The sequence below is a fragment of the Megalops cyprinoides genome, chromosome 14 (assembly GCF_013368585.1).
Source record: "Megalops cyprinoides isolate fMegCyp1 chromosome 14, fMegCyp1.pri, whole genome shotgun sequence".
NCBI lineage: Eukaryota > Metazoa > Chordata > Actinopteri > Elopiformes > Megalopidae > Megalops > Megalops cyprinoides.
In genome coordinates this window covers 15,618,734-15,644,346 of record NC_050596.1, presented here as the reverse complement: position 1 = coordinate 15,644,346, position 25,613 = coordinate 15,618,734, and the positions used below count along the sequence as shown (strand labels likewise).

General features: G+C 37.7%; 1 protein-coding gene across 5 annotated transcripts in view; it reads right to left on the bottom strand.

The window, feature by feature from the left end:
- Positions 1-25,613, bottom strand: part of LOC118789497 (protocadherin-17-like) — a 44,959-nt gene that overhangs the window by 4,563 nt on the left and 14,783 nt on the right. For all 5 annotated transcript variants that reach the window (XM_036545953.1, XM_036545954.1, XM_036545955.1 and 2 more), the window contains exons 3-4: positions 19,880-19,938; positions 19,574-19,746 (exon numbers count right to left, since the gene is read on the bottom strand). In XM_036545953.1, coding sequence (XP_036401846.1) covers positions 19,574-19,746; positions 19,880-19,938 — 232 coding nt within the window. The remainder of the gene's footprint in view (positions 1-19,573; positions 19,747-19,879; positions 19,939-25,613) is intronic.

Below are 25,613 nucleotides of genomic sequence, written 5' to 3'. Positions count from 1 at the left end.
GGGGGGGAGCTCAGATCATGATCTGAATAAACACTCCCCAAACCATGATGGGACAGGCGGCCCCAGCGCTCACGCATGGCAGCCACCTAACGTTAACTGATTGATAAATATTTGGATTTAGATTTGTCTGCATGAGCAGTGAGGACTCCATTTGTCTCCTCTTCCTCATTTGTTTTTCCTCAGCCTCTCCTTTTCTGAGAATCAAATCCGAAGGTGAGCCCATCTCATTAAATTGTGTATGTCAGTAAGGTAAGCCAAGTGTCAGGAATGATTCCGTATTTAATGGTAAAAACATCTAGCCATCAGAATACCTATTCCTTTAGTCATGTTAACAAAAATTTTATGGGCATTGGTATGTTTTTAATGTATACTTACACGGCACAAATTGTACCCTTCATGCATGATTACCTATACCTTGCCATGCCACGTATGCTGTATGCTGTACCAGATCACATGAGGAACATTTAAGAAATTCTCAATTCCCACCTCATGTACCATTTATGCTTTCACCTATTTGCTCCGCAGCCCCTCTCCTGTTACAGTGCAGAGTATGTTAAACCAGAGCATGGGTTGAGGGCTGGACGGGCAACAGTTTTTTTTTTCCCTGTTGGGTTTGCTGCTTCATGCAAACACATGAATATGATCTTTTTTAATTTAAACAATTTGAAATTGCATAATTTGATATCTGTAAGGCATCCATCTGAGAGCTGGTCAGGAGCGTATTTTCAGTTGATAGGAGCAATTTTTAAAAGAACATATTAGATTTCCACCCTGATTGGGTTAACTGTAAACTTCAGGCAAGCCCTTTGTATTTGCTGTGTTTGGTGATTCTTCTTCAAATTATTCTTTTCTTGCAAGAGTTAATCAAAAACACTTGGTTACAGCATTCTTTGGTAATTATTACCTGTATCAGACTACAACTAGCACCTAAAATCTCTCGGTGAGAAAATACAAGCAGTCACTTCCATCATCAAACCTCTTGATTCTAAACACAGGAATTGTACCCTTGAAAAGGCCCAAAAATTCTTGTACCACTGAGGCAAATTTGTTGCACTCTACTTACATTGTCACTCAGCCACCTTGAATGTACTTATTTAAGACCTTGAGGTTACAATTTACCTGGATTGCTCTTTTAAAAGTCATTCAAAAATATTTCAAAACTGTCATTTTTAAGGTCTCTGCTCTCCAGACGATGCAGAAAAGTAGTCTGTGCATTTATTACATATGCATGAAGTTACAAAAATCCCCTTTTATCAGGATACTCCAATGCCACTTTGCTCCTATTCGAACTTCTGCAGCTGGAGTCCTGACAAGAATGAAAAAAAAAAAAAACATTACACCAGTTCTAGCATCACTTCACTGGGTACCAGTAAAATATCAGATTGATTTCAAACTACTGCTGGGTTTCAGGTTCCAGAACACAAAACAAAACAAAACAAAAATCTGGTGCTCTTCTACAGGAAGCTCCTCTATTATGGAAGAGCTTACCACATTTTGTATGAGAATCAGACACTTTTTTAAAACTAGACCTACATCGTTATGGTAGGTCTTATGGTTCTAATATCATACATATATACCATACATACACAGCCAACATCAGTGAACAAGGCAAAAAGTAAGCAAAACATCAGCTTTGAAAAGTCATAATGACATGGTAATGAAGGTGTATTGCAAGCTTTAAGCAGGTTGTATTAAGTTGCTGTACACTTACTGTCATATAAAGAATAACTTTTTTTTAAATCATTGAATCAGACAGGTCGCCTTTGAGGTATCGTAGCAATGCTCCATTTTCTCATGTTCAATCAACTTCAGTCATTTATCCTGAGAAATGATTCATTCCTCTTTTGTGTTCCTCCTTTGAGGGAGATTAAATTATAAAATAAATATGGCATTCAATGTTTCATCTGCTATTTTTCAACTGGATATAAATGCAGCCAATTTTTCTAAAATGCAGCCAATGTTTCTAAAATGTTGTGCAAGTAATATATTATGTCTTTTGCTGTTTGTATGACTTTCAGACCCATGTTGTTTGAGCAAGCAACTTGCATTAAAACCAAAGCCTTCCCCTCATTATCTGCTACTCATGACAGGCTTCTGGAGGGTATGCTGGTGGAGAAATTCTTAAAACACATTCCTTTAGTCAATAGCATTGATTTTCACTTTAAAGCAACAATTAACTAGTTTCAGAATTACTGTTCAGTACTGTTGGAAGAATTACACAAATATCCTGTCAGCCGGGAGGGTTACAACACTGTAAACTCACTGTGAGTTTTGCAGCGTAACAAAGCACTCCATGTCCCAGAGCGGCTACACTGTGTTGCAGGAGCAGCACTGGAATACATTTACCTTCAGCCAGTCTGCTTTAAACCTGCTGCCTTACAAATGTTTCACTTATGAACAGAAGACCAACAAGCTCTTGGATCTTATAAATCTAGCCTACTTAACATTCTAAGAGTTACCTGGCAAAGACGTGAAGAGACTACTTTTGTAAAGATCAAAATTGTGGAACTCTGCACACAAGTATTGTATATCTGAGGCTCACCTTAAATTGAACAATTTAAATTTCACAAATCTTATTCGCCATTTGAAATGTTAGAGTTTAAATGGTTTATTTGAATAATCAACAATCATTCACAACTGTGAACATTTTTACTAACGGACCATTTCTTATGAGAACTAAATTTTGCTTCTTTTTGTGGTTTTGCTGACCTTAGGCTTGCACTGTGATGCAATTTGGGCTTAACTTGAAAAGCAGGACATTTATTCATACATTTACATTTAGTCATTTGGCAGATACTCTTATCCAATGCGACTTACAAGTGAGCCAGAGTACAACACAAGCCACGGAGTCATGATATTAGAAGTGCTGCAAGTTTCAAGTACAAGCTACTTGGTAGAAACACAGGTGCATTAAAGGAAAACAGAGTTTAGGGCATAAGAAATTGCTTTAAGTGGTAGCAATTCAGGTGATCTGGTGAGCACGGAAGAGCTGTGTCTTCAGATGTTTCTTAAAAACAGTGAGTGATTCGGCAGAACAGACTATAAAATGGATTAGGCAGAAGTGTAGAAGGTAATTCCACCATTGAGGGACAACGGCAGAGACAGTTCTGGATAGTGATTCTCTGCTGCGATGTGATGGGACCATCAGATGCCGTTTGCTAGCAGATCGTAATGGTGGGGAGGGAACATACACTTGTAGTAGACCGTTCAGGTAGGTAAGTGCGGCTTTGTTGGCTGTTCTGAAAGCAAGCAACAAGGCCTTGTACCTGATGGGGGCAGCTACAGGGAGCTAGTGGAGCAAGACGAAGAGAGGTTTAACGTGGGCCCTCTTCGGCTGGTTGGAAACCAGATGCGCAGCCGCATTTTGTATCAGCTGCAGAGGCTTAATGATGCATGCAGTAAGGCCGGCCAAGAGAGCATTGCAGTAGTCCAGTCTTGAGATGACAAGAACTTGGACAAGGAACTGTGCAACATACTCATACAGGTAGAGCCTGTTGTACAGTGCAAATCTGTATGACCTGGCTGTTGTCGCAATGTGGTCCTTAAAGTTTAGCTGGTTATCAAACACTACCCCCAGGGTCCTTGCAGAGCTAGATGTAGTTAGTGTCGTTGAGCCAAGCTGTATGGTTGTTTATTTTCACAATTTGGCATTTTCGTGTCTACTTCTTACCATGAAAAAAAGAGTAATCAATAAGTATTAGGATATCACTCTGCTTATTTTACACAGTATTCATGTGAGGCTGTACATGCTTTAACATGTACTGCCATCTTATACGCGGATGCTTTTTTTTCATCTATTCACAGAGACTGATGTGTTATCCAGAGATTCTGTTTCTCACAGCGGCCCAGCAGCGCCAGATTCAACTGTGAGCCCTAATTCCCCGCTTCCATGTGATCTGACTGTAAACACGAACGCCGGGTATAATAGTGCCAACACCATCGCCTTGGCAACCGCAGCAGGATGCTTCAGCAAATAGATGATAAACCCCCTCCTATCGCTGAGGCTTCTTATGCCTTAATGCCACATCTGATGAAAGCTCAGAAAGCTGGACCCAAAAGCCCGGAAGAAACATTTAATTACGCTTAAAATGACAATATGGAGAGGTACTGACACACAACGCAGTGAGATTGCATTCTGCGCAATGTCAGATGAATTGGGCTTGCGATATAGACGTCTCGTCTGTTTCCAAATTTCCTGTATTCAGAGTTTTAATCATTGAACTGAACCTTATGGAATATGAGTCTGTAGTTAATTTGCTTAATCTATGAAATTTCATTTAATATTATACAATGGCTATATTTTCTGCTCTGAGGAAAGACATGTTTTCATTTCTGCATCTCACAAAAAAACACAGCATTGTCATCTACATACTACCTTATTATTAACATTTCATTTCTCACGAAGCATACTGCCACTGCACCTTAAAAGCAGACGTCTTACTATTGTTCAAAAGTGTGTTCAAATTAACAGTCAAAACACAGTTTGCTAGACTTAATAAGATGTTGTCCCCCCAGATGAAGATGGGTTAAGGAGGAATCTGTCACAAGAAAGAAAATAAAATAAAGTGGAGGAAAAACTATAATCATAGATTGAATTAAAAAAATAAATTGCATTACAGCACCAGATTAGGGTGAAAGATGTGTAAATTCTGGCAGGATTAACAATGGGATGAGATGAGCCCAATTACATTAAATTACAGACCTACGAGGCGACAAAACACCTGTATTGTAAACAACCCCAGATTACATGCAACCTCCTCCTGCACAACACAGCATGAAAACCTTTCTGCCCACGCGAAGCCGAAATGGAGGAGGAGGAGGCATCAGCAGTCAGACAGGATAACCCCAGATGGCCTCCCTTAAAACTATTAGACTGGGATTAATGACACGGTGTTCGCAACCCTTGGGACAGCACTGCAATCCATGATTGTTCTCTTGTTCTGTATGTAACTTTAAATCCCTGTTAAATACAAACATACTAAACCATACAAGGTTAACAATGGACTTATAATGGAGCTTACAGTTCATTATCTGGTTAATTCCTTCATAATATTATATCTCTTGGAACCCTGCCAAAATTACCAATCTAATACTGCATGTTTGCCTTCTGTCTGTAAACATGCCAACATGTAACTAACATGACATTACTGGACAATAAAGAGCACTATTACAATGACTTTGAATACATGGTTTAGGCAATGAACTGGGAACTGGGAACTAGTTCAGATGTTGAGGTCATCAGTAGAATACTGTTTTTTTTTTCTTTTTTTGTATTGCTCAGTGCTGTCTTGGTACCTACAGAGACAACATTTTTGACATAATTGTGATGCATGGATTACAAATAAAGTCATTTTCACCCAAAAATGGCGGAGGCCTTTAGAGTTTTACCATGGTAGAACATAAAATCTCATTGCCCACAAAAAGTAGCCAAGAGGAGGGTGTGTCTTCAAAATAGGCCTATGGCACCATACTTTGGTTCTAGCCAATAATGCTGCATTTGACAGATGAAAGACTTTACACCAACTGTTTTTGAGGTAAGAAAAACAAAACAATCTTCTTGGCTGGTGGACTTTCTCTTTAAAGAGAAAAGGCAAAAAAACAGTCTTGTAGTACAACACTTTAAAATACACATCTCAGTTGAAATGGAAATGATCAATGTCTTCAATAAAAGGATTATTAGGGAGAAAAAACATCTGTTATTTCCTTAATTGTTCTGCATGGTCCTTGTTGCGTTACACATAAGTGGGTATGAGCTCACCACTGTTATTGGAGGAGGTGCTAGAATATCTCGACTACATTATCCTCCTCTGGGTGTGCATTCCAACCACCACGGGTGACATCAATCGGCAAGACACTCAATCATTCTTTTATTTGAGAAAATTATGAGGCGAGAAGCCTCCTTTATTGTTTGCCGTTGTCCTTGTCGCGTCACGGCGCAGATTTTTGTGTGTGTGTGTGTGTGCTATGTCATCACGCTGAAGAGGCTGAAGAGTTATTATCCCAATATCTCCAGTAGATTATCCCCTGGATCCTCCTCAGGGTGCGCATTTCCACTTCTGAGGGAAATATAGACGGGTGAGGGGCTTACATGTCTTGCTGATTTGTGCTTTTGGTAATCAAAAGGATCTCTAAGCACATTTGGGACAGATGGATGGGCAGCTTTCAAGGTTCCCGCGGAAACAAACGGGCGCCATGTGCGCCGAGCTCCCCTAAGCATGTGACATGCTTCCACAATCCATTTATAAACAAAGACTCTTTTTGTAGGATGCTCTGGAAGTTCACTGAGTTTAATTGTGTGTAATATATACCTGTGGGTAGATGTGGGCTTTTCTTTCTGGAATATCAGCAAATGTTAATTGCAGTGAGTGAGCTAGAAGCTCTACTATTGTGGTAGGCAGAAAAAAAAATGCGTGTCAATGTTAAAAAAAAAAAAAAAATCACCGCTCTCTCTCCAATCATCGTTAATCTCCGCTGTTATTTACAGATATGGGGCTCCACACACATTTGCTAACTGGCTGCTCTGATCCCATAATAATGAATCTTAGAAGGACTAAAGAGGGCTGCCAAAATGAGCGGAAGGTTCAGGAACACTTCAAAGTGTCTCTCATTTTGTTTCTTCACAGATATGTGAGCTTAAAGCACAAGTGCAATATGGTTTTTAATAAAGGACATCACTAAGTCCTCGTAATGACCTGTGACAGACAAATTCAGCGTATCCAACCATCAGAAAAGGATTTCTTCTTCTTTGTGTATCTTTAGAGCGCCAGGATTTGGGGCTCACTCGGATCCACATTATAACAGGTAAAGATAGCCAAGTATGTTGCAGGATGATAGTTTTCCAATTAAATCCACATTACCTGAGGCCTGCAATCCCTCAAGGTATTGACATGACAGTTTAATTAAACGTACTCCTTATCTTAATTTACCCGGATAAAGAGGTGACAAACTGGAAACTGCTGAAGAAGACACCAGTCCCTGTATTCATGAAATTCTACAAGTGTTATTTAGAAGGCACCGAAGCCTGTACTGTGCACGGTTGCCAGACGAGCCATGTCACAGTCATGGATATGTATTGAAAGGTCAGTTTTAAACATGAGCAAAAGGAGAGCATCTTAGACAACATTTACTCTAGCACTGGACTTCTGACCCTTTCATCAGCCCAAAATGATCTTCCTGTCATCGATGGAACATCAAGCATGGATGTAGTCATGAGGAGTGTGAGTACAACATTAAATGTGTTTCTGGGACATCTAATCATTCAAGGTACTGAGGTCATAATGAAGTACAGTGCTTGCATTTTTTTCTATAATTATTACTTAGGCCTATTTTAGCACGATACCAATACATGCCCTGAGCTTAAACTTCCACATATAATGAGTGGAACTAGATGTACACAGTTAATTAACAATCACAATATGGGATGGTGATGCAACAGGGCCTCCTCAAATAACCTCCCTCGATGGACTCCCATGGATAGACTTGTCTTTTTACAATGAGCCTGAAAGACAAGGCTGCCGCTTCAGCACAGACACAGCGAATAAATGCCCTGCTCAGTTAAGGAGCGGATTAGCAGTCAGCTGAGAGGGGGAAACCTACACTACTGATTAATTAGGCTAGCGTTTAAAATGCACTCCAGAAACGACTTGCAATCACAATCATGTAATACAATACTATATGAATCCTTACAGTACTAAGTAGCACACAGCTGAAATGAAATACAGAATTATACATTTGTTGTGTGTATACAGTATGTTGACTTTTTCAAACCAACTAACTGTTCTTCCTATTTTGTCTTCTTATTCTATCTGATTTTCTTTATGAAACTCCTACTACAGCTAGTTAGCTACACTTACGAAACTTAGCAAATACCAGCTAGTATGGGACTGCATTAATTGTGCTTTACGTGTCAATATCAAAAATATTTATTGTCATATTCACCATTTTACATCAAAAGATTTCCCACTGACTAAGAAAGACAGAACAGTAAGAATCTGATCCGAACATTCAGACCATCTCTCAAGGAAAGCTTAAAACTACTAACTACTACTATGCTAAGCTTTTTAAGACAACTTTAAATTTTCCCACAAGTTTTTCTTCTTTCCAGTTATTACTATATCACTATTATAAGAGTTCTAGTTACACTTCATATCATAATTTTTCCTTGTGATCAACCCAAAATAATGGGTTGTGTAATAATTACTGCAATGTTATAATCACTAAACTACTGAACAAATGAAATCATTGAAACAATTTCCTGTTCCCATTCATGGATAGACAAGACTTATCTTTATTCTCATGATAACTAAAAGCTGAGATAGAGGTTTTTATACAGAATCAAAAGTTCAATATTTGCAATACCATATTTGTTTTGTTTTTTTTTATTTTGACTGAAGCTCATACTACAAGGAACAGACTTTAATCATTTATAAGAAGGTCTGTATATACTCAAGATAACCATTCATTCATGACTGCCAAGAACTACAATATACAGATGCAGCAACATATAAACCTAATTTAAATCAGGAAGAGGAACTCAGCAATAGTGGAGATCATGTTCAAAATAAAAATGTACAATACAAGAGAGGACAAGAATTATTTGGCCAGTTAATCTTAGGGATTATTAAGAGGCTGATTGGTAATTTGGCGAGTGCACTGGGGAACCCCCCACTCTTTGCAACTAACACAATGTGAACTTTAATGATCAGTACATAAGAACCTTTGTTTACCTTCTCATCTGAATGATACCATCACCAACAGCAGCGTTCCTCTGAATGCACTGGGACATTAGTCTCCTGTTTGAATAGTAACTGCCCCTAAGAAAGTAATGATATCCCTAACTAATGGATTTTTAAAATAAATAAATAAAAAAACGTGCCCAATGTAGACTATATTCACAATTGCTACCATTGTGCAGCTCCAAAACATTTTTTTCTTGTAAAATGTAAACTTGAAACTCGTCTTTGTGACCTGCAACATTCATTTGCAGCACTTAAGGGCATTTTCATGATGCTAGGAGTCAAAAAAGAAAAAAAAAAGTCTTACTGTTTTAGGCATATAAATAAGTTCTTCAAGATGTTCATGACTTATTTTTAGTCAAGTAAACACAAACTGTCCATTCTTTTACACACTGAAGAATCCAAGTGAAAATGGACTATGACCTTCATTTGAATATGGCAATATCTTTTAACACAAGAAAATACATTACGCCATATGCTCAATTTAATTAGGTTCCATACTCAATTATGTGTACTAAGCATAAAAGCTGTAAATTTGTAAAGTGTGTTTGCCCTTTATTGGATTAGTTGCCTTACTAAAAGGAGTCGATACAGCTGAACCGAATTTCCAAGCGAGTGAGCACCTATGCATAGACTCTCTCCTGAATGTATATTTCCGCCGACTCACTTTCTTTTTATTATTATTTGAACAGTGGGTGGTGGACCAGGGCCAGGCATCGAGGGAGCTCCCTGTAACTGTATTTATGGCTCCCACCCACAGAGCAAACCTATTCCTGCTGTTCTCCCAAACAGAACCCTTCCTTCTGGCAGGAGATACTGCTTCCCCCTTTCCTGTGTTCTACAAAAGGTCCACTGTGAGCATGCGGTTACAAACCATTCTGGATTCGGATGGATCTGAGGGCAGGGCCAGTGGGAACAATGCCAGCAGGACACATTGCCCCCCAGGGGGACAGATCCCTAGATTCAGATCCCTAGATCTGCTATGTGTCTGAACTTTGAGTGACAAGTATTACTATTATTATTATTATTATTATTATTATAACTTTATTTCTCATAGAGTAGTATGAGATTAGAGATTGCAATGATAAAAAAAAAAAAAACTGTGAAGGAAAAAAGAAATAATAATACACATACCTTTTCTGTATTTATGATACATGATAAGGACAGAGCATATTTCAGTTGTATTAAATCTGGGCCAGCCTCTATTTAACTGAGAGAAAACTCACAGACTAGAGCTCCTCAATCAGGCATTGGCATTCAGGCCAGAGCAAGTTATATTCAGAAATAATGCCTCCAGGAAGAGCTCATGCTTTTATCTTTCTGGTGCTTAACATTGCACATCACTGACAAACACTGCCTCTGGCTGTTGCAAATATTTGAACTGGGTATGCACTGTTATTTATGTTTTTTCTTCATTTGATGATAGCATCTAGGGTGATGCCATCTTTAAAAACAAATTTATTATTTCTGAGTATTTAAATGATATGGAATTTTAAACTCATTTGAATATGTGTGCATACAGGACATGTTTTAGTATTCTGCCAAGAAGATACTGCATAATTCCATAATTAGGAGTTATTTCAAAGCTGAAAACTCTGCAAATAGGGTAATCTTACGAATGGGTAACCATCAGAATGTCAAATGGATAATTCAACAGCCTATCCTGGTTTAAAAGGGAAGAAAGGGAGATTAGAAAAATAATCCAGGAAGAAAAAAAAAAAACACTTTGACATAACCTCAGAATTATGGCAACTGACAAAAAATGCCTACTTTTTTTTTCTTGTCATGGAATCCTGGGCACAAAAATACCTGCTAATAAGTAAATGATTCTACAAAATGGCTGTTTGTCGTTTTGTGGAATTGTTCAGTGCATATAATGGACACATGACCTGCTAGGAATAGTATATGTTATGTATATGTTAGTATATGTCTGCGTATCCCCAGGAATGCTGTGCCTTCATATCTCCTTACTGATAAACAAACATGGAAGTCCCTGTTCTAAGACAGATGGGCAAAATGGCATTTTGCCAGTGAGTAACAGTATCATAACAATCTCCTTCTGAGCAATAGCACTGGACAACTCTGTTCTATCGTGGAGGCAAAATACCAGAGATGCACTTCTGGGCTGTCTCAGGCTTGGCCTCTTTTTAAAAAGGGAACATGGCACAGTGCCACTTTGGATGGGCCATTTCCCAATTATGTTCCATCCGTCTGTTCCCTTTCTCAATTAAAAATGACCACACAGAAACTGTCATCTAGATGGTTCAGCAATTGAAGCCCTGAGACAGACAGCCCCAGGACAGAAATGTGTCCTCACCGAGCGTCACCCGTGCCCTGATTTTGCCTGTCAACATATGGGCAGCACTCTTGTTTAGTGGTTAAGTGACCATGACTTGAAACCAGAAGGTTGCAGGTTCCAGTCCAAGATGTAGCACTACTGTTGTAATTTGTGCTATACCTGTGACAAATGCACTCTACCTCAACTGCTTCTGTGGGTGATGACGTGTTTTAATATTTAAAAGCTATAAGGTATGTAATTTCTTGGTGAAGTGTCTCTGAAAAGGAAATGCATTATTAATATGAAACTTAAGACACTGGAGGTTTATCACCGGCTATCAAAGTGAAGTTATAATATTGTGAACAACAACAATAAAGCCTAATGTCCCACAAGAACAACAAAAACAAAAATACACACGTGAAATAATTTCAAACTTCGAAGTGACTTTTAAACAAATTGAGTTAAGTAGCAAGCTAAGTATCTCCAACAACAATCAAATCTTCTCTCACCCATAACACATTTTATTTCATCTGTAAAGAAGTGCATGGGTATGGCATGCATTTTCTAATCAACACTCTTAATAGCTTGCTAATGGAGCACAGCACATTTATGCACTTAGCAATGCCTTCAAGTAAAAGGTTAAACCACAATGCCTAATGTATTGCCTTGGGACAGATACAACATGTTAATTATACACACTTATTACTGCTGTGAAGTTCATTAATCAGTTTAAGAGGACACACACCATAATATATCTGCAACACCAAAGTGCAAAATATTAAAGAAGTGCATAATATTAAAATCAACAATAGCACATATCTTTCAGCTGATGTCAAATTCAAACCAGTATTAAATCAACACCTCAAAAAATACTATACTATACTACAACTGAGCAAAAAAAAGCTTTATCCTATACTACAACTGAGCAAAAAAAAAAAAAAAAGCTTTATCCTTTTTTAACATCGTAGTCAAAACAGTATACAACAGAGGGCAGCTTATTCCCCATTTATTCCCCTATAAAAGCATTGTAGTTATCAAAATCCAAAGTTACTTTAAGTAAATGCAGTTGTTACATACTATGACCATATGCAAATATAAATAATTGTATTGAGAAATATTTGTGTGTTGTGGTTGCAAAGGTTACATTTCTGCTAGGACCACACTGGATGAGCTCATTTCTGCTATGCTACTTCCTTTCCAGTGTTATATACTGAAGCACAACACTTCAAGTGTGTCTTGATGAATTTGCTTCCTCTGTCACTTCAGTGAACTGGACTGTTTTTCTAAAGGACCTAATGTCTTCAACTGGGTCAACAAAACTTGTTCGCAAACAGGTTTGCAAAGCATATCAAAGAACCTGCTGGAAAGCTGTTGGGCTTAAAGTAGTCTACTGGAAGGTAGAACAACACTTCTAATGAGAAGCCAGCATTCAGCTGTGAAAGCTGTTGAACTATGATCATGTAAGTCAGAATCTCTATTTATAACAACAGTAAAATCATTTTGGATGTATCAGCAGAAAAAAAAGTTCTCCTGTGCTTCAAACACCACAAAATTAAGTGACATGGGCTATTTCACTCAGTGTGTGTCCCTCATTCAGCAAACAAGTTTAAACACGTGTGTGTGTGTGTGTGTTCTCAATGCAAAAACTAATTCAGGGATAGAAACTTTGTGCCTACACTATAACACTTGCAGTATTCAGATTTAGACTATGAATTACAGCTACATTTGAGAAAAAGTCCAAATTTCTACAGGACCTCAGACCCACACTGACAGCAAAAAAACTGCTGAATGTAAAACCTGAATGTGAATTTAAGTTGCGTTTCCTATTTTATTAGTGTGCTAGAGAGAAGTCTGAGTATATTTCACAGTGTTTATTATAATATCAGTAGTTTTGCATATGCATGCACATATCTGTAACTTCATAATGGACATGAACTGATTTACTTCTGAATAATTCTCAGCATACAAAATGAGCTCTGCCAACAAAGCCCCCCAAAAGGTACTGAATATTTCAAAAATAATAAATTATCACTTAAGGCAAGAACAGAATGATTAACACACACATTTTCTCTAATTGAGAGTAAAGTAGTTTCATTGAGTGTTATCATTTCGAAGTGGTGACAAATTATTTTTAGCCCAAAATGTTATGTTCAGTAATGATTTACACAAGATAATGTACTAAATCTACATCTTTCCTTTCATTTCATGACAATTCAGCATGGCCCGCATGTACATTAAGATATCATGCACCTCATCCTATAGGACAATTAGCAGCAAGATCTATGAGAATTTTGTCATGTAGTATTTATTAAAATAAATTCATTTTGTAGGTTACATCACAATGTACTGAAAAATTCTGCTACTGAACTATAAGGAATGTGAAAGATATGGAAAACACAACCAATGAATACATAATATATGTGAATTCATACACATAGGATTAAACTGTTTGAGAGTAGCTGTTGTAGTGGTACATTGGTCAAATGAAGAAAGAGAAAAAAATATTTTTCAGCAATTTCAATTAACCACATAGAATGCACAGATGTGGTACTATGATACCAAATGACAACTGCCCATATGGTGCCTGTTTTGGTCTATGAGCACATCACAAAAGCTGCTTCCAGCAGATGTTAACACCTAAAAATAATGAGAAGTGCTGATTTCAGAATAAAAAAAAATATGTACCAATAAAATATAATCCCTACAGAATGAGGAAACGCTAGACCTCTATGGCAAAAAATATGAAATGTGTTTCATTATGTCTCACACAGTAATCTATGTTGAAGGCCTTATCAAATATTTTCTTTCAGGTGTAGGAATAATGCCCCTTTTAATGTAAAAGGAAACAGACACATCTATTCTCAGTTTCTCCCACATGCTATCTTATGCCTTTGAAATAACTTCTGATTTTGACCAAACTGCGGTAATTGATCAGGTAACAGTAATGAGCAAAGGTCATATGAAGCAAAGTAAAAGTCCTCAAGGCGGTTGTGTAGCAACCTTGCAAAGGAAAATTACTCTGTGCCCGTTTCTTTCAACTGAATACTTTAGCTGAAATACATCCTTTTGACAAATCACTGACGGTAATGTTTTAAATTTCAAAACAATTCTATAATGAAGGAATAAATGAAAATCATACATTGTAGCCTTCCATAGTTTTGTATCTGCTTTAGATCATATCTCACATACTAGACATGCCAATCTAAGTACACATTTGTGATCTCAGCACCAGGTTTACCACTGATGCTTGGTCATGTGTGGTTAGCAGTGTCCTGATTGTTTCAATTTTCAAATTTTCATTTAACATATTACTGTGTTTAAATGCTTGGTAATTTTGACTAATGTATTATGGTCTTAGAATTGCTACAAAGTTTCAATGTATTGAATCAGAACAGTTTAGACATTTACCCAGCCAACAAATGTCTCCATTTGCAGTCAATTAAGTTTGTGCCAAAATTCTGGCATTTCATTAACTTTGAGCCAAAATAATGGCATTTCCCCAATATTTACCGGAATCTCTTTGATATTAATGGAAGCTATTATTACTGCCAGCATTTACATTCCCTCAATTGAATTTTGTTCCTACCAATTAAAGTGGAAATTGACAGTACTCACTGAATGCCAGCAGTACTTATGCAAATTCTGTCGTCTACCATCTACTGTATTAATGTGTTATAATCACCATCTCTGAATCTCATAACTACAAACACACACACACAGACACACACACACACACACACACACACACACACACTATGGTTCATAACTGCCAGACCAAACAGCAGACCTATTTTCATTGGTTCAAACCTGAAAATGTGTAGCTATGACTGCATGTAAAACCTTAATCATTTAGTGGTGCTGAGAGACTTTTCATTTTGGTGGCTTTCTGGTCAAACTTATTTAACAATTATATCATAAAGAGCTGTTGTATCAGTGAAATTGTAATTAGATAGCTATTGATGCAAAATGTAACATCTGTTTGAGTTTTATTTCCATTAAGCTTTAATAGGTGTGGGAAGGGGACCATTTTGTACTTATCTCTTCTGCCTGAGACTGCTCATCACGTTAAAATCATCACTTGTGTTCCGGTGCACAGAAGATTCACTGAGTTCTTGTCAAATCTCTTCAGTTTAGCCAAAAATCTCTTCTGAGCCACAAAGCTGTTTCACAATGGTTTGATTTTATTTCTGCCATGTTAAATGTGTTCCTCTGAAACAATTTATATATCTTCAGCTAGGTTTATATAATACCTCTAGAAAAAAAACGAAGCCATTTCATGACATTTGTTACATACAGTAACTGTTTAGGAATGAAAACTAAATGATTCACCATTCAACATCTGAAGCCTTAGTCTAACCTCAGCTAGCCTTCCTTTGATGTAGGGGTGGGGGAAAGGTTCACTCCATCACACCATACAGGGCATGCAGCAAGAAATATGGCACAAAACCACAATGCCTTTCTGGCAAACTGATTAAACAAAGCGTAGAAACACAACTGGCATCTTTTGTTAAAGAAGCACTGGACCTCAATGTCGAGATGGGGGCGAATCGAATAGAAAGCAGTCTCTCAGCTACGTATTACGACAAACAAATTAAAGGCAATCAAGCGAGCTCAATCGGAACATTCTGAGAATCCACTGGCATCACTCTCATTTTTCTACCTCTGACAAAAGCTGTATTGTTTTCCCACTCTCGTAGGCTTTGTATGATGGAAGAAAAACAAGTCAAGCATGCTGCTGCTGATGAATGCATTTGAAGATTAAGTTTGTGCTGCTGGCAATTCCTTACATCAATTAATCACCAATTAATATACAGCTTCTAATATATATCTGCTTAATTAATGTAGCACTACTAATTTGGAAAGCTTAATTAATCAACTTTAAAATAGCTTCTCATGTGGTGAGAACTGAACAGCAAAAAGTATATAGACACAGCTCAATGCAAGGCATGGGGAAATTGAGAACATTTGTAAGAAAAACTTGATACTAATCCAATTAGGCTACAAAGACAGATGCACTATTTACCCCGAACTGCTATGAACCAGCAATGTTAAGAATCAAAAATAATGGGGACCTGAATTAGTTGTCCTGTACACGTTAACTTCTAGTTATGCTTTCCCAATAAATGGGAATATTTTAGTTTCCAGCTGGTCCATGCAACAAGGGAAACCAATTAAAGGGGATGGACTATGTATTAAGACAGGCAGAGCTGAATCTCTGAAGATGTACCCAGGGGTGTTCTGACCTCTGCTCAACTCCTAAATGTATGTTTTTAGAGCCTTGGGCATGTCTCCATGCACTGACTAAACTGCAATCTGCATTTCCCAATGTACAGACTGCTTAAACAACTGTAGAGGCTGGATTGCACTAGGGAAATTCAAGAACATCTTAGGCCATTTCAAAGAAATACTAACAACTAAGATGTCGTAATGGATGTTAGAATGGACCACAGTGCATTGTGGAAGTCTTTGTACTTTTTTGCTTTTATGTGCCCTTTGTTCTTTCATTATGCATGGGTATAAGGTGAAAAGTGGAGAAGACTGTTGTGGACTTTTGTGGCTCTTGTCTTCAGCAGAGAATCATCTCTCTCCTTGGAAAAAAACAAAAGGAACAAGGAGCAGGAAACTATTCTGGGGTGCAGACATGCTGGACTTCAAGGACCAAGGGTGACTGGCACCCCAGTCAATCACTCCAATTTATAATACATTCATTATACTATCAATTATTCCATGAAGCCTGTGACCTTACGTAAGTTCTGGCATTGATGTTTTCATGACATTTCCAAGACAGCTTTGTAGATCTCCATAATGCCAAAATTTGATACTGCCTGTTCCTTCATTTGGTGCATTGATGTTCAAAGGGGTTTTGTACCCAACTGCACCACTAAAATATAGTCAGACGGTTTTTTTAAGAAAATATGCCATGGTTTGAATACTTTTCGTATTTGCATAATCCGGCTGGATCCATTATTTGTGTACAGGGAATGTAAGACAGCATCCTCCACACCGATACACTGTATAATTGTTTAATAATTAAGTACTCAATACAGAGACAGCATTCATATTTATCATGGTGAAATGTGCAAGAAAATCGTTGATTTTTGGGATGCCTTTGTTTAATTGTTTTCAGAACAGAAAGAAGGCACTGATTCCACATGAGAAGAGACAGCAGATGGATCAAAATGGGAAGATTTGACAGTTTGATGAGCTGAAGTATTATTCTTAGCCTTTTGCTGCACTACAACGAACAACATCCATCTTCTGCTTCATCTTAATTATATAAAACGGCAGCTTAAGCACTCCTACAGTTGCACAATTGACATTATAACTGGCATTCTAACTGGCACTGTAACTACATTTCTATTGCTACAACCAAGTTAGCAGAAATGGAACTTAAAGATGCAAGAAACCTCTTCTTTCCAATAAGCCACCATTCCCCAACAAAAAGTATGCCAAAAACAAAAGAAATGATGCTGTGCTACCATAGCTTCAGGCGATATTAACAAACAATAAAATTGCTCCTCTGCACTCCAGAAATATGGCCTCTGTACCCCTGAAGGAAGGCAGTTACACCCTTCTATTGCAAGTGGGATAAACAGGCCTGGTCTTTGCTTATTTTTCATCAGATGTGCTGCATGCAAACATTTGGCAAATACAAATTGGCCAGGATCTCTTTCCATTATATTTCATCAAGGTAAAGCCAAATGACAACATAATAAACATGACTGGTGAACTTTTTTTTTTCTTACTGCTGAAACAAGCATATTCTTTTGACTAATCATGCAAAGGATTTACAGCTATTCATTTAAAGTATTAAATTTCATTTAAATTTTTGAATTTTGTTTGTCTTGATTCTATAAAAATACCTTCTCCAATTCCTTACCTTTAAGTTTCAGATGTTTGACTTCAGATTAATAAAAATGTAATGGCACTGAATTTGTAAACTGTTAAGTATTTAATAGATACTGCATCCTACTCAGAAATTAAAACTATATTGGTCAAGCTGTTGCTCTGTTAGAAGTTTCTTCTAACAGCTGTGAAAATAACTGTATTTAAAACAATCTGGAGATCCTACTTTGTCTAGCATATGATAACTCATTTTTAAGTTTCATAAAAAAAGTTGTAAGGAATAATGCTCGGGACTAGTTCCGAGTTTGGACAAAATGGCTGTGCATACATTTATTTTATATTATAATGGATGTTTCAAGATGATAAACTGACACTTCAAGTGACACTGCTTTAAGTGGTGTGGCTATAATGATTTAATGAATCAAGCATGCAAATAAGAGTAAGGTGATGGTGACACAGACTGAAGATGCAAACTGCAAGGAGACAAGGGTAAGGGGTTGATCAAGTGAAAAAGAGCAAAATAAAGAAAAGGGAAACTGTAGACCAAGAAGGGCAAGTGAGAAAGAGAATGAGATATAGCACTGGTTCTCAACCGGTGCGCCGCGGCACACTGGTGTGCCGTGAGGCAAAGTGAAGTGTGCCGTGGAATTTTGAGGAACCCGATGCATTTTTATATAGGTGTGTTTTATACTCTGTGAAAAGACTGATGTTTTCTATTGCGCTATTAACCATTTCGCACATTATTTTTATGCTATGTAGCGCATGTCACGTTACATGGTTCGTTATGTTTTCAATAGCGTTATTAAGCTTCTCATAGTTTTCAGTTAGCATTTGGTATATTTTTCAACATTAGATCGCTGTTACCTCAAAGCTAAAATTAGCTAGAATTTTTCCAATGTGTTGTAATCGCACTGGTTTAGCATACGTGCTAAACAGCAAATCACACTGGTGTGACCGTACGTGTGAAAGGGTTAATGGAGTAATGTTTTGTTTTATTTTATTTATTTTATTTTAGTATTGCTGTTCATGATGCCGCACTATGTCAGACAAGTTCTTGCTCCGATGCACTTCAATAAATTATACGATTGCCTGTCTGATTTATCTGTTTGATAATTATTTGACAGTCTGCTGTAGTGCAATATGGGTCAAATCTCGCTAATCACATTATAGCCTGTAATAATGTGTGTGCCTTGACGTCCTGGTTGAAAACCTTGTCCTGCTATGGACAGCTCCTTCACCCCATTCCTTCAGACGTACCGCTTCAGACTCTACCTGGACTGACCCAGCACACAATTGCTGCCCCCCCCCCAATCAGTGCTGTCGTAAATTGCTGTGCTTTTTAAATGCTTTTTTGTTTCTTGTTGCCGCCTTTACCCTGACGCTCATTGCGCCGTTTGAAGTTGTTGGAAGTTTGCTGTTTGAAGGTGCATCGTATTAGTTGCCCTATACACTGTAGTTGTACAAATGTGATAGTACTGTGTCCTCAAACAGACCTTGCTCTCAGCTGAGAACTGTCTCATTGTGGAACTGTACACATCCTGTCCCCGTACTGTCGCTATACTTACTGTATGCACTTTTGTAAGTCGCTTTGGATAAAAGCGTCTGCTAAATAAATAAATCTTAATGTAAATGTAAAACCTCTGAGATAGAGTGACTGAGAGAATGTATGAACTTTAAGTATCTCCCAGACATCCCAGATGGAAACGCAACTCACCCTGCTCAAGAGGTTGGGGTTTAGATGACGTTGCTTTCAGCTTGAGGGCCTCCTTGGCAGACATATCACAACAGGATCCTTTGTTAGTGTCCTGGTCACTGTCGGCCTGGTCGCTGTCACCATGCCCACTGTCTCTGAGACTAGCTCGCTCTGGGTCCTTAAAAGTAGAGTTGCTAAAACAAAGGAAAAATTAAAATGAGGAACCAGTGTCTCTTACACAGACTAATATGAGAAATATAGTCTGACAGAGAAACACTGAAAGAAATGCAAATGCAATAGCTGGGAAAGTTATTTAATCGGCCTTACCTTTGAACAAACTGCTGCCTGCTGCCCATGTAATTGGACTCTGCAGGAAAATTGTCTGTCTGTGAAGGAGAAAGGGAAAAAGTATATATATATATATATATATATATGTTGTGCTACACAGAAATTTCTCTTGCTGTGCAACAAGATTTCCTGGTGGAAAAAAAATAATAGTAGTAATGCAATTGCAAATTTGTTTAATTGTCATACTTATATATTTGAATAACTTTTAAAAAATGCACTTTGTAAATAAACATTCTAAACGATCTCATAATTTTATTGTTTTTTTTTTTCTTCTTTATGCCTTCCCCCACTATCCAAAGTCCTGTGCTTGAATCACCATTTGCACATTAGGTGTATCTCCCTCCTGAAGGAGCTCTGAAGCAACAATGCAATCCTCCAATCCACTAAAACAGAGTCAACAGCTATTCTTCGAACTAGTAATGCAGCACACAGCAGCGAGTGGCTCCTCACTGGAGGACAGGCACTTCAATGACATCTTGTCTCCACTGAAGTCATCTGTGCACCAAGGGCAAAATGCTCAGTATACAAGAGCAATAAGATGAAAAAACCCTGGCCAAGCAATTTCTTCTACAGCTGTGGGCTCCTGGTCATTGTCAGAAGATAACATGGCTGGTTTCAAACCCAGGCTGTAGGACTCAGACTGCATAACAGACTAGAATCCTGCTGACTGAGCCACTGAGGAGCCTCAGTTTTCCATTTTTTGCTTAATGGTCTTTGAATAGTTTTAAATGTTTAAGATGCTACATAGAATTGATTTGCCTTAACTGATTGCAATGAGAACATGAGGCCTTACAAAGGTTCCTGCTGCATGAGTGCATGCAGCAGGAAAACAGTGTTTATCTGCTATTGCTTTTATTATGAGGAGCAAATGTGACATGGCAGCCCCTTTCATCTAATTTTCAGATAAGTGTGCATGGGCTTTCAGCAAAATTTCAAGTAGGTTTCTCTCTCAGTAAACAAACTCTAAATTTTACTGAAGAATATTAACAGTAACCCATTCTTCCCATGAAAAAAATAGACTGCATGCAAATTCACAGCTCCAACCTGCCAGTTTCTGAACATAACTGGAGCAAGACACGACACAATGGATACCTTTCATTAGGGGAAAATGCAAAGGCATTTCTGATTTGTCCTAATTCCTCTGAGTTTCATCTTCAGCGTTTCCCACAGATTGGCTTTGCCAATGTGAAATGCCATGGCAAAAAAAATCTGTCCACTTTGGCAAGAGATGGACTATTCAAAAAATGTAAACTGTAAAAAAAAGATTCCAGTAGAAAGTCTTGGTGAATAAACTTTGAGTGAGTTATGTCCTGCTCATATGGTACAGACTGGTCAATGTCAGGGTTCTGTAGCAAAGCAACGCTTTTGCTGGCTTTGAAATGTGACAATGCTGATGATTCATTGGATAAGATCGTAAAGTGCCAAATCTTTTTTGGGGGTTTTGAAAATTTACAATGGCTTTAAAATAAGTAATAATTAAATAAATAATAATCATACAGCAAAGATACACTATATGGACAAAAGTATTTGGACGCCTGACCATTATATTGTAATGACAATGTATTCAAATACATATACTTTAATATGGAGTTGGTCCCCCTTTTGCAGCTATAACAGCTTCCACTCTTCTTGGAAGGCTTTCCACAAGATTTCGGAGTGTTTGTGTGGGAATTTGTAGTCATTCATTCTGTAGAGCATTTATGAGGTCAGGCACTGATGTTGGATGAGAAGGCCTGGCTCCGTGGTGCCAAGGTGCTCGATGGGGTTGAGGTCAGGGCTCTGTGCGAGCCAGTCAAGTTCTTCCACACCCAACTCATCAAACCATGTCTTTATAGTCCTTGCTTTGTGCACTGGGGCACATTCATGTTGGAATAGAAAAGGGCCTTCCCCAAACTGTTGCCACAAAGTTGGAAGCATAGCATTGTCCAAAATGTCTTGGTATGCTGAAGCATTAAGATTGCCCTTCACTGGAGATAAGGGGCCTAGACCAAACCCTGAAAAACAGGTGTGGCCAAATACATTTGTCCATATAGTGTAGGAGAAAATCACCAGAAAACTGTATGAGCATCACATACTCCAAATGCTGAATGCCACACCTGCTTTTCACAAGGCATGTGGGTGAATTCTCTCCTTTAATAACCATATTTATTCTATGCAAAGTAATGTGTCTCTTTTGCAGACGCATGCTTCTGGCCCATAGTTAATATGAACTGTGAAAATAGCTTCACTGTGGTAAAGACAACACTCAAACATCTAAGTGTACTACTGAGTGAACCTCTGCAAGTGCCTTGAGACTTTGTTCAATAATTCAATGAGAATTATTTATCACTTAAATGAAAGGAAATCAAGTGAATCACTGCAAAAAAAGAGTTCTTGTTTCATTCATTATGGTAAGGTGAACTGGAGTGCAAATGATTCCAATAAAATAAAATTTGAATGTTATTACGGCAAGAGCTTATCTATTCAAAGCCAGTAATATTCTGCCTTTGAACAATTTAAATGCAATTTTCATTAATTGCAAATGTGTAAAATAAATCTGGTCTGAGCAATAAAACTACTTTCATCTTGGAAAAGGATTTCACTATGAAACATAAACACTTTCCTGCCTGAACCATCTTTATCTTAACTTCATAAAGATAATGAAATAAGTTCTCAAAGAAAGTGGTTATTTTCATACACAATCCATACATTGTAGGTTCTATAGATTCAAATTCAATGAACATTTGGCAGGATAATTACAATGATGGATCAAAAGATTCATGTGAACAATAAGCCTGACAGTCAAATAGGATTCTCTTACGTTTGACCTTTATATTTTCCCTACCTTTTTATCTACTAGTTATATCTAACTACAAAATTGATGAAATATGCAGAAAAAGCAGAAATCTAAGGGATATAATCAGACCTTGGACATTACTGAAAAGGATTGGCATTGAAATAATAATTGCCTAGCCTTCTTTGTAATTCAGAGAACAATAATTCATAATTCGCCCCCAATTCAATTTAACAAACCAAGGAGCAAAAAAAAGAAAACATACAAACCCCACAGTATTGGGCCATACATAATTTATTTATTGCCATTTATTTATTGTTATTGTTATTTATTTGATTTATTTGTTTATTGATTTATTTATTCACAACATATATTTTGTAGTGCTCTTTCAGGTGTCGATCATTTTTGTTGTCAGTAATGATCCCTGGGTCACAGTCAAACTGACAATAGGTCCACAGGTCAGTTGAAGATATCTAATTCTGTTGAATACCGCAACTGTTAATTGTAGATATCCACAGTAAAAGGTATCTCAGAAAAATGTCGACATCTAGACAAAAGATGTAGATGCATTAAATGACTGATGGCTTGCCATTTAATACATTTATTGCTACACAACCCCACTCAACAACTTTTGTTGATTAATCCGTGACAGCAAATATGTTTTACGAAGCTGCAATAACATAAGATTTATTCAAACAGAAATTTGCAGTAATGTTTAAATAATACCTAATATTTAAATAATAACATCTTCAAATGGTTGCATTTACAGCAAGGCAAGAAGAAGGTGACAAACTGCTATCAGTTACTGCAATGGCCTTTCATTTTCATTTCATTCCATTACATATGAAACAGGTATTTTCTGAGTCTCTCTCTCCACATTTTACCTGAAGAGACCCAGTATCATCTGGTAAAAAAAAATTACCAAGCTGAATTTATCTGAGAGTGGCTGCACATGTCTCTGTTGCAAGGGTATAGACTGAAATTCCATAGTCCAGGGCCTTAACACCCCATTCACACCGATACACAAAAATATAAGCACACAGTGCCTAAATGATCCACCACCGGACAACATGCGCCTTCCATGACCTCTGCTACCAGTCAAAAAGTCTTAAGGAACAATTTTATTGTGGAGGCTTCCCTGCCAATTAATCTGCATATAAGATAAAAGTCATCTCAGGTGTACTATATGGGCTCATATTAGTATCTCAGTCTTGTCCATAAAATAGTGCTGGATCTTTATAATGGAATTACTATGCATGTGGATTACACTGATATTATTGATGCTGGGAGATACAATTTTTTTGGAGATATGAAATGGAATTACAGGGTTACTGTCTATGCCTAACTGACCAGAATGCACATATTTTGGTAATCTATTACGATACCTGGAAGAAACATCCTTCTCCTCAGTGATTTTTGGAGAGAGGGTTTGCTTTGCTCCAATGTAGTAACATGGACAGTGACTGGGTGTGCTGGCCCAAGAATTTGTGTCCATCAAAGCAGATTTTCTGTTTACTCTGAGTACCTAAGAGTGATGATTGCCTCTTTCGGCTGCTGTATATGCAGACAGGAAAAGCATTAGTGTGTTTCTTTAGTGCCCTGTGAACTGAAGGTGCAGCACGTAAAGTCCAAAGGAAACCACCCACAACTAGATCAATGATTTCAGGGGATGGGACGTGGCCCTCAAGGTCAAATTTAGCGTTGTATATTTGAAGTTTGCGCTGGTCTGTATTCCCTTTGCGGCTCCATAGATTTCCTTCGCGTTCACAGGCACTACAGCTGAGGGAGGCCACAATCAGTTTAGAGGTGTGGATGGTAAGAAATACTGCTCTGTGTCCTCACCTGTCAACTTTCTCCAATATGAAACACATCTGGTCTTTCTACCCATCAGACATCTGTGCCTCGGTGCCTCACATATGCATATGAAATAGGGGGGAATGAGATTTTATGCACCTTCAAGTATGTTTCCAAGGCGGTGCCATATGCGATCACTGCTTTCATCATGACGAGCTGCCAGCTCACTCCAGAATTGCTCTTCTCTGTCCACTGCTTGAGCCTGGAGAGGTTTATTTTGTGTGGCTCCTATTTACTTTTAATGGTGAATGACTTGGGAGTTGGAACATTGGGAAATCGTGGCTAACAGCAGTTGATTCAATACAGTCAGTGTGAGTGGCTTCAAATGGAGTGCCTAAAAGGAAGAACTGTAACTGTAACTCAATACACTTAGAAAACAGAGGAGATTCATATGCATTTTCATTGATGCCAGAGTGATATGAGAAGGAAAAATGGAGTAGGATATGGATGAAAGTGGGTACATGCCATCACAGGAGGAAATATTCTGGAATGAAGAAATGCATGTCTTTCTGCAAGATGAAAATACTGTCAAATACAGCTTGGATGAAAAAAAATAATAATAATAATAATCCAGTTATTAAAGTTGTATATTGAACCTTATTTTCAGGATTTTTTTCTGTAATGGATTACACTTCAGAGTGGGGTACCTGACATCTGAAATGCAAAACGTGTTTAAAACTTAACAAGCACTCACAACTTTCACACTGAACCTGTTTCCATCTTATTTTGATTCACATGTTACAAAGGAAAAGAAGTATATTTCAATGGCAATCTAGTAGTAATAACTTATTTCCATAAAAGAAGCTGACATGTAACAGGGCAGACACAAAGAGCTATACTGCTATGCACTAAAAATGAAGGAAAGTACATTAAAAGTGAGGAAAGATGTGATCCATTTTACAATCTGAGGTGTGAAACAGGCATTAAAACTGTATGAGGATTTCTTTCATGCAGTAGTTGTTACAAATTGTTATTCAGACATGTTCTTTCGCCAGGTTAATTACCTGATGTTAATTTGAAATCATCCACCTGCAAAAAGGACTACATCTAACACAGTGGTGGAGATTTCTGCCTACAGTCGAAAAC